This window comes from Rhinopithecus bieti, unplaced genomic scaffold, assembly GCF_001698545.2.
Source record: "Rhinopithecus bieti isolate Rb0 unplaced genomic scaffold, ASM169854v2 scaffold_35569, whole genome shotgun sequence".
Lineage (NCBI taxonomy): Eukaryota > Metazoa > Chordata > Mammalia > Primates > Cercopithecidae > Rhinopithecus > Rhinopithecus bieti.
The window spans coordinates 410782-421404 of record NW_016815046.1 but is presented as its reverse complement, the minus strand read 5'-3'; the positions used below and the strand labels follow the sequence as shown (position 1 = coordinate 421404).

At 43.2% G+C, this 10623-nt stretch overlaps 1 protein-coding gene across 4 annotated transcripts in view; it reads left to right on the top strand.

Annotated features, from left to right (window-relative positions):
• LRGUK (leucine rich repeats and guanylate kinase domain containing) overlaps nucleotides 1-10623 on the top strand; it is a 161121-nt gene that overhangs the window by 18014 nt on the left and 132484 nt on the right. For 2 of the 4 annotated variants that reach the window (XM_017852935.1, XM_017852937.1), the window contains exon 1: nucleotides 8308-8617. In XM_017852935.1, the coding sequence (XP_017708424.1) occupies nucleotides 8318-8617 (300 nt within the window). In that variant the 5' untranslated portion in view covers nucleotides 8308-8317. Of the gene's footprint in view, nucleotides 1-4994; nucleotides 5100-8247; nucleotides 8618-10623 lie in introns of those variants that run through there. The other 2 variants (XM_017852936.1, XM_017852934.1) reach the window with 2 other exon arrangements.

Here is a 10623-nt window from a genome sequence, read left to right as displayed (position 1 = left end):
TTTTTTTTTTTTTTTTTTTTGAGACGGAGTCTCGTTCTGTCGCCCAGGCTGGAGTGCAGTGGCCAGATCTCAGCTCACTGCAAGCTCCGCCTCCCCGGTTCCCGCCATTCTCCTGCCTCAGCCTCCCGAGTAGCTGGGACTACAGGCGCCCACCACCACGCCCGGCTAGTTTTTTTTGTATTTTAGTAGAGACGGGGTTTCACCACGTTAGCCAGGATGGTCTCGATCTCCTGACCTCGTGATCCGCCCGTCTCGGCCTCCCAAAGTGCTGGGATTACAGGCTTGAGCCACCGCACCCAGCCGACTTTGTAGTATTCTTAATGGTTTGCATCATCACAAACTTTAAGGAAGGCTGGAGCACTTTGCAGACAGTGGTGCACAAAATGGGCGAGGATGTTCCTGCAGAGCACGCATGAGGCCCACTTGGCTGGATGGGAAGGCTGGTACAGCAACATTCAAAGATGTAAGGTTTGTTCTTTCCCTTTAAGAGATTCTAAAGGACTTTCTGTTTGCTGTGGTTTGAACATCTCCTCCAAAACACATGCTGAAACTTGGTTGCCATTGTGAGGTGTCAAGAGGTGGGGCCTTTCGGAGGTGGTTGGGCCATAAGGACTCTGTCTTCATGAATGGATTATGTGTTTATCATGGTAGTGGGTTAGTTATTTTGGGAATTTGGCCCCCTTTTCGTCTCTGTCTTGTGCCCTCTCACCCTCTCTTGCCCTTCTGCCTTCTACCCTTTTACTGTGAGATGACCCTTGCCAGATGTGGCACCATGCTCTTGAACTTCCCAGCCTCGAGCACTGTAAGAAATAAAATTATTTTCCTTATAAATTACTGTCTTTGGTATTCTGTTATAGCAGCAGAAAAAAGACTGACACTGTTCTTTACTTAGAAACTTCTCTAAGTGTTACATGCTGTGATAGTTAATTTTGTCAATTTGAGTGGGATATGAGGTGCCTAGATATTTGGTCAAGTTTTATTCTGGGTGTGTCTGTGAGGGTGTTTCTAGATGAGATTAACATACAAATGGGTGGACTGAAGAAAGCAGATTGCCCTCCCTAATGTGGTGTGCTTCATCCAATTAATTAAAGACCTGAATAGAACAAAAAAGCTGAATAAGAGGAAACTTTGTCTGCCTGGCTTCTTGAGCTGAGATTTTGGTCCTCCCCTGCCTTCAGACTGGCATTTACACCATTAGTTCTCCTGGTTCTCAGGTGCTTGGACTTGTACTGGAATTTTACCACCTGCTCTCCTGAGTCTCCAGCTTGCAAACTGAAGATCATGGAATTCTTAATCTTCATAATTGCATGAATCAATTCCTTATAATATGTATGTATGTATCTATAGCCTATTCTATTCATTCTGTTTCTCTGAAGAAACATCTTCCATCCTATTGGTTCTCTTTCTCTGGAGAACCCTGACTATGAATACACTTTCACTGTGGGAAAGATTTGCAGCTTCTTTTTTGGCCTTTATAGCAGCAAAGATTTATTTATTACGGAAGATAGTACTCACAGTAGCAAAGACTAATATGAAACTAATCACTTCAGTGAGAGTCAGAAAATAAAGTCTTTTACTAACCAGTTGAGTGAGACTGTAGGCATCTCACATCCTATATACATCCAGGTACTGTATGTATAAGTTAACTTTTACTGCCTTTCAAACTATCCCAAATATTAGTGGCTTAAAATAGCCATTGATTTGGCTTATGATTCTTTGGGTTGCCTAAGCAGTTCTTCTGGCCTGAGTCATCTCAACTGATTTTTACTGTGCTCCCTCATGAATCAGTTGGCAAGGCAGCTGGTACCAAATAATCTGGGCTAGCTTCATTCTCACGTCTGGCAATGGGATACAGTTGGCCAGGCCCACAAGGGAAACTGGCCCCAGCATCTCTTGTTATCCCACAGGCTAGCCTAAGCTTCTTCACAGGGTGGTCACAGCATTCCCAAGAGCAACAAGAACGAGTAGCCAATGGCCAAGCATTTGTACCACATTTGCTACTGGTTTTTGGCCAAAGCAAGTTTCATGGTCAAGCCCAGATTCAAGGGGTAGAGAAATAGATTCCACTTCTTAATTGGAGAGCTACAAAAGTCACCTTGCAAGGGTTGTGCATGCAGGGATGGGAAGAATTGGTAGCTGTCTTCGCAATCTAGCATGCTGAATCAGCCAACTTTATACTCATCTCCTTTAACTTTTCTTGTAACCTTGGAAGGTAGGCATTCGGGCTAGTTTGGATTAGATCTCAGGCCTGACTCTAAATGAGTCCTGTTAGCCCCTCTGAATGCTAGTTTGTGTCTTTTTAATTCTTTGGAGGCTGCAGAGTCTAGGCACTCCTCTCTGAGACAAGCATCCTGATCATTTCATTCCAAACACTCATCTGCAGGGATGTCATTTCACTTAGGAGGAACGAAGTGGCAGATGCATTTGGCATAATCACCATAAAGATGAGTTTGTGAGCAGTTATACATGTTTATAAAGCATACCACTATGTGCAGGAGACCTTCAGCAAGAAAGAGAAACACCCTTGTGGGAGAGAAGTAACTGAGGAAGTTTGGATACAAGGTATAAATAAAAGTTCTATAAGGTGCCTAAAAGGTACAGTAGATCACAGGCAACAGAGTCTCCTATTAACCTCATGGGAGAGCATCATCTGTGTGTAATAGACGTCACCTAAGACCAGGAGTTATAAGGCTCCTGCCTTCTCCTCACTGCTGTCAGAACCTCTAGCTGTGCCCATCTTTTCTTCCTTTGTTTTAACTCTCATCTCTAGATTCTGCTTAGACATTTGACACGATTTCCTCCTTTTCCTCACTCATGTCCCTTTTCTTACAGGAAGGCAGTACCCTCGTCCTTCTTCCGACTTGCTGTGAGCAGAGTTTATTTCTATATTATTAATAATTACTTCTCAGAGACTTCCTGCAGCACAGCCCAGCAAGCCTCCTCCCCTTTATCTCTACTGCTTCCCCTTCCCAGAATGCCCACTTCCTTCTCCTCTTTCAGGGTCTCGCTCAATTCTTACCTCTTCCCTAAAGCTCCTGAGCAACGCTGTCTTGGGACAGATTTGACCCCAAGTGAGATTTTTCTCTTAACTCCCCTGGACTGGCTCGAGCATTGCATTATCTGAGTCCAGGAGTGAGCCCCATCTGCCAGCAGTGGTAAGGGGAAAGTGATGGCCACTGCTGCCTCCAATTCAGTCCCTCCCTGAAGACCTAATAACTCCAGACCAATCAGGTGGAACCTATCTCCTCTTGTATACTTTTAACTTATATGTTTGGTGTAGGTGTCCTGCTGCTCCAACCGTAATGCAAATCCCTTGAATAAAGAGACCAGGACTTTAACTTTTTCTGTATCCCCAGTGCCTGAAACAGTCCTCTCTGTGTAGTAGGGCCTTATAGATTGTATAACCAGTCGGTGATAATGGTGACTTGGGTGTTACCTGTGCTTTATATCAAAGCCTGCATGATTTGCTTTTCCATAAAGCAGCACTGTTCCACACTTGTTCTTAACTAGATGAACTGTGTTGCTATTTTTGAAGTGTAAGTGCTCTGGCAGGATTTCTCGAACCTTTCATGTGTCTGTCTTCTATTTGCTCTTCTTTCTGTTTTTATTATTCAGCGCCACTGGGACGCTTTAGTTATTAAAACTTGTGTCTCTCAAGCACTTCTTCCTTTTACCACCTCCTGTAATCACAGGAGTGCCTAGACTCTGAAGGCTCCAAAGAATTAAAAAGATACAAGCTAGCATTCAGAGGGGCCAACAGGACTCATTTAGAGTCAGACCTTAGCAATTACTCATAAATTTCTTCCTGAATTTCTCCTGGTCTTCTTTGATCTCCCGACTGTCCTAGTGTAACATTCTCAAGTCCTCATATCTTCATCCCCAAAAGATTTCACACAGTCCCTTCTGGTCATCATTTTAATCATTTTGATTTTAAGTCTTTGTGACTTCCCTGATGATATCCAGTTTTGTGTCTGCTAAGATAATCCGACCTAGAAATTCTCAGTAATCCTTATCTAGTCCTGTGTTCAGATTTTATTCACAACATGATGCTTGCAATTCCTTTGCAACAATTCTTCATTGGCTTAACTTTTTTTTGCCTTGGTCTCTGAGCTTTTAGGATTATCTTTTCTTGGACTGCAATTTTTATCTTTGATCTCAACACCAGTATCCGATCTGGGTTTTCTATTATTGGGGCAACCTACCTCCAAAGCGTCTTTGATAATCTGCTAGGATGGATATTATTTGGCTCAGTCGAATTCTGCCTAGACTTTATCGGATCTTATTAGCGCAATTACTTGTGACAATTATATTCTGAATGTAGCTGATTTCTGCAAAGGTAACACCTGCATTCCTCATCCGTTGTTGGCTTTTCTCAACTTTATAATCATGAGGCTCAAAGTGTTTGTCTAACATTTTAAAGGGCCCCTCTCCACCATACTGGGTCAAGGCTCCAGGTGAAATTCTCATGGCTCCTATATTTTCCCTCCTTAGCCCTTATGACAAATAAAACGACATGATTATTAGTGTAATCGTTTGCTTAATGTCTATATACCCACTAGGCTTTTATGAGATAACAAGCTTTCTTCTTCCTAGACAGGGATAAGAAACCATCAAAGGATAATAAGTTAATTCATCAAATTATCTCAAATTTAAGGTTCTCCTCCATAAAGTTTTACTGAAGCAGTTGAGTGGAAGCACAGCGTTTTAATTAAGGATGTAGGCTGGGAAACCAGACTTCGTATCGGAGTCCTAGTTTTGTCACTATTTGACACAGTGGATTGAGGTTACATGACCTTTCTATGCCTATCCTTCCTCATCTATAATACGGGAATAATAATATTAATCTCTAGGGATTAAGTGAGTTTATATATGTAAAGCACTTAGTTGGCATTTAGCAATTACTCATAAATATGAATGTGGTTGTGTTTTAATTGTTATTATTATGTTAATACTAATGGTGCCTTCTATTGTCTATCTTCTCTCTTCATTTCAAGGTGTTCTGTAAAAATTACAGTGTTCCATAAAAAATTACCATGAGTTTGAAGTGTTGCCATCTCAACTTGTCTGAGAAGCACTGTTTGTCCTTGCACAAAAGGGGTGTAAGTATGTACAGGGGAAGGGGACGCACATTCTTTGCCTTGCCCAAGGTCCACACTCCTAGAAAGGCATTCTTTCCAAATATAGGCAACAGAAGGTGCACCTGGCCTCTTCTTTCCATTCTGAATGAGGTTAGGTGCTGGCTCCAGACTGGGGGAACAACTCAGTTGCACACAGAAGAGTTTGAGGTAAGTAAGAGTTAATAATAACACCAACGCAAAGATATCATGAAGTTGAAGCTGGAGTCAGCACCCTCTTTCCAACTTAAGCTCTTTACCCCTTTGGTTCTCCCTCCAGGACAGCCTATCCTGGATGCCCTCTCAAAAAATGCACTCTTGAGTATCATCATGTCACTCTTCTACTTTCTCCTTCCTCTCACCCAAGGTGGCAAGGATCCAGTGCTATCACAAAAGACCCTGCTCTCCAGAACAATCATATCCCACTGTCTTTGCCCACCTCACTTAATTCCCTGGTCCGAGAAACCTGAGGTCTTCCTGCCTGCTCCAACACACACACACACACACGCACGCACGCACACACGCACCCCATTCTCACTCTCTCTCCCATTTTTAGAGTCTCACCATGGCCAGGTTCTCTATGCCTTATGATAAGTTACTGAGCAACTAATTCATACTTTTGGAGAAAGAAGAGTATTAATGGTTAATTTTAGGGGCTTTGGATCCAGGAAGACCTGAGTTGATATGCCACTTTAGACACAAATTTTGTAACTGGGCAATTGCTTACCATCTTTGGGCCTCTTTCTTCTCCTTTGAAAATAGGGATGTCAATCCTATTTCAGAGGGTCGTTGGAATGATTAAACGAGATATGCATATAGCATTTAGAACAGGCCTGGTTTACAGTAAGCAATGAATAAATGGAAGTGATTATTGATGTTTTTGTACTAATGAGAAGAGTTTAGAGTAAATAGTTCCTCCTCTCACCTCCTCTCCCTCTAATTCTGTCTTCTCTGCCTGATAAAATAACTTGTTTTATGGATACAATGCCTTGTAATTCGATGCCCAGAATCCCAAAGTAGGGATTCTATTAGTAAAAGTCCAGCCTAGTGAGCAGTTTGGTGAACTAGCATGAGCAAAAACTGAGCAACAAGAGGTCTAGACTCTAATTCCTGCTCTGGGGCTTACAAGCCTGGCAATTTGGGGCAAGTCATTAGCCCCTGAAGGCTATTAATTTCTTCTGTAAAAAGAATTGGGATAAGATGGACTTGTAGTTTCATTCTGGTTTTAATATTTTATGGTTCTATATGAAAAGGTTTTCTCTGAATGAATTCTTTCATTAATACTTAAAAAACCTTGACTGATGTATTTTTTCTTCTGAGACCTCTTATTGCGTAGCTTTATCTTGACTCACATTTTTTTTCACACGCAAAAGTGGTAGTTGAAGGTGGACTGTGGAGTTGGTCATTCTAGGTCTGGACTTAAGTACCACCACTTGGCTTTTGACCTCTCTGAGTTATTTAACTTCTCTGAGGCTCAGTGGTCTCATCTGTCTAATGAGGATAGACAGAGGGTAGATGTGAAGATCAAAGGAGGCAGAATTCTTAGACCATATGACCTCAAAGGTTATAGTTTGATTGCCCTGTGGGACATTAATCAGTTTTGTCTATAACTTGGCAAACTTATTTCAGAATATGTTTTCTCACAGACTCTGAATACCTAATTACTATCTTCCTGATTTCTTCATTAATTAGTGAGTCAAATAGAATCTTTCACATGTGCTTCATTCTATTTTTTATATAAGAATGCTCTTTTTAATTTTTTGAAAATTATTCTTTGACTGCCTTCAGACACTGTCCTCAATAGACCGACATTGGTGAAACTCACTAGAAACGCTGATTAAGTTACTGAAAAAAAGAAAAACGATCGAGATTTGCATTTTTACACTTTCTGCCTGATTCTTCCCTATGTTACTTAGCCAAAGCCAAGCCCTACGAGGGTTAGGGTGGGGAAAATTCCCTTGGAGGAATCTCTACTTATTGGAAAAGAAATAAGCAAAAGCAAGATGAGCCTGGCAGAAAGAGATACTTTGCTTATGGCCTTTACATTTATGACTAGCAAGATAATGAAGGAAGGTAATTCTGAAAGCTTTATGTCAGTTTTAACGGCCCCTCAAGCACTGAGAAAGATAATAGTCAATGGATGGTGTCCATAAGGATTTTTTCTCCTTCTCCCCTGACAGCCATTGACAGGATCATTTTGTATTTGCAACTGCTGTCACTGAAGCATGCAGAAAAGGCCCTGTAAGGCCAGGAAGATGAGGGTTACTTCCCTGCAAGGATCTCTATTGTCATCACTATGGCAATAATAGTTACTATAATTTTCATTCTGCTTTTCTATAGAGTGTCGACTTTGTGGAGCTTAAGGCTATGGGATTTGGGTCACATAAAATCACACTAGCATAAAATCACGCTTTGTTATCTTGAAAGAGTATTTTTTTTAACTGCAAAGAGAGCCTATGCAACAATATTAAAATAATTGCCAATGCAGGTCACTTGACTAATATAATTATTTATGGGATGCTAATAGCTTTTCAGACGCTTTCAGATACAGTGTCAATTTGACAGCAGTTTTTTCTCTCTCTGTTTGGATTGTTAGACCACTGCCAGTTTTTCTCCCCAAGGACAAGGCTTATCATTGGGGGGTGGGGGTGGGGAATGTAAATTAATTGGAAATTAGCTCTCAGGCGTCGTCCGGTAGTTTCTCTTTATTATCTGCAATTAAATCATAAGGACAGGAACCATGCCTTCTATTTCACTTGTATGCACCCTCATCTCCTAGCATCGCGCTCTGCATAAATTTCAATGGTACTAGCTTTCCTACAGTCAGCTTTAGAGACATTAGACACTTCCAAAGTACAACTCTGCGGAAAGAGCCCTTTGGGAATGAAGCGGGAACCGTGGCGCACCTGCGATCCTAGCGTGGGATGACAAAACTCTAAGAGGGTTCTCAGGGTAGGGAGGAAACAACTGGAGACAAAGAAAGGGGGTATAGCGAAAAGAGGTGAAAACAAGAAAGATAAGCGAACAGAACGGACCAAAGAGAGAAAAATAACAGAAGAGGTTGAGAAAAAGAAAAGTCAAGTGGAGCTCCCACTGCCCCGCCTGCAGTAGGCGAGCACGCGCGGAGGAGACTACAGGCCCCAGAATCCCCTGCGGTTCCCCTTGCCGGGGGGTCAGTCTCCTAGGCAACCCCCCTAAACAAGATGGCGACCACCAAGAGGACCCTCCTGAGGACCAGAGCTGCCTCTCTGCTGAGAGGCTTGGGCAGATCCCAAAGTGGAGCCCGATCGTTACAGTTTCGTTCAGAAAAAGAGCGTCAGCCTTGCTGGTCTTCTTTTCCCATGGGGCAGAAGAAGAAAGGCAGGTCTAACATAGCCTCCTCCTACCTGCTCCAGCAGCTCATGCACCCCTATCAGGAGCTGGACGCGGACGGAGACGAAGACCAGAGCGAGGGCGAGGCGGGATCCGAGGAGTCCTCAGAGTCCGAAATGCTGAATTTGGAGGTGTGTCTTCCCCGCTACCCCTCACTCCCTGGCTTCCTCGTCCAGCCGTCAGGCCCTCCTACTTCAGCGGCAGCTTCCCGATGCACCCCCACCAGCCCGAAGCTTCCCACACCTTCTCAGCCTCTCTCGCCTGCAGGAACGCCTCTTCCCCTTCTTTTCTTCCCCTGTCTGTTACCCCATTTTCTCACCCCCTGCCTGAAATAGCTCTAAATATCTCCTTTCTTTTTTCATTAACACATTTGATTTCTTATGAGTCAAGTTAACACAGCGTCACTTTGAAAGAGTGTCTAGATAATTGTCTGGGAATTATGGCTTTAGCTTTTTCAAAATTATACTTTGACAGTCTTGTGAATAGGCAGAGTTCATCTCTGACATTGCCAGCACCTGTTGCCCATGGCTATGACATACTTCCACACTCTTCCTCAGTTTTAGTCCCGTCAGCCTCCCTCCAGGAAAAATAATAATAATAATCCTCTTTTGAAAGTGCTTCTTCAAAGACTAAGTGACTTAAAAGTTGAATACATTACTTCTGTCAGGGGCATATGCCTTATACAAGCAACATGCACACACCAGAAAAGAGCCCTAGAATGTTCAAACAGCTCGTTGTGGGAGTATTTTAGGATGTGGGGAATGTTCCCATCATCCCACCTGTATTGACTGGGGTGAGGGCTTCACGTTTCACATGACTGCTGATTCGATTCCCTCCTTTCTACAATACCTCTTCTGACCACCACACAATTCCTCTTCTTTCTTACGCTTATTGTCGTCCTTTTCCTTTCTTAGTCCACTGCTGTCTTCTTGTCCTTTTTCACTTCTCATCACATCCCTTTTTTCTCTTGGCTTCTAATAAATTGCTTTCTTTCAAACGCGTAATATAATTTGCTTCCTTTCTATTTTATTTATTTGTTTTTTGAGATGCAGTCTCATTCTGTCACCAGGCTGGAGTGCAGTGGCGCGATCTCCGCTCATTGCAAGCTCCACCTCCTGGGTTCAAGCGATTCTCCTGCATCAGCCCCCTGAGTAGCTGGGACTACAGGTGTGGGCCACCACGCCCAGCTATTTTTTTTTTTTTTTTTTTTTTTTGTATTTTAGTAGAGACGGGGTTTCACCATGTTAGCCAGGGTGGTCTCAATCTCCTGACCTCGCAATCCGCCCACCTTGGCCTCCCAAAGTGCTGGGATTACAGTCATGAGCCACTGCACCCGGCCTAATTTGCTTCCTTTCAATACACTGTTAGGTTCTTCTCTTTGTCTTGGCTGCCAGGAAACTTAGAGTCAACAGTTTTCTTAATTTCAAAGTTTTCTTTAGGTTTTCTCTCCCCTTTCCTTTTCCTTCACAGTATAAATTGCATGAAATTCTTTTCAGAAGTAAATATCATGTAGAGAAATAGAATATTTTCTTTTCTTCTTTCTTCCTTTCTTTCTTTCTTTTCTTCTCCTTCCTTCCTTCTTTCCTTCCTTCCTCCCTCCCTCCCTACCTTCCTTTCTCCCTTCTTGCCTTCCTGCTTTCCCCTCCTTCCCTCTTTTCCCTCCTTCCTTCCTTCCTTTTGTCCTTCCTCCCTCCCTCTCTCTCTTTCTTTCTTTTTTCCTACCTTCCTCTCTCCCTTCCTTCCTGCCTTCCCCTCTCTCCCTCTTTCTCTTCCTTCCTTCCCCTCCCTCCCTCTCTTTTCTTTCTTCCTTTTTTCTTCCTTCCTTCCTCCCTTCCTTCCTTCCTGTCTTCCCCTCCCTCCCTCTTTTCCTTCCTTCCTTCCTTCCTTCCTTCCTTCCTTCCTTCCTTCCTTCCTTCCTTCCTTCCTCTCTCTTTCTCTCTCTCTTTCTTTTCCTTCCTTCTCTTTCTTTTTTCTTTCTTTCTCTTTCTTTCCTTCTTTCTTTCTTCCCTCCCTCCTTCCCTTCCTCCCTCCCTCCCCTCCACTCTCTCCTTCCTGCCTTTCTTCCCCCCACCCCTCTCCTTCCCTCTCTTCCCTCCCCCCTCCCCTCCCCTCCCATCCTCTCCTTTCCTGTCCTCTT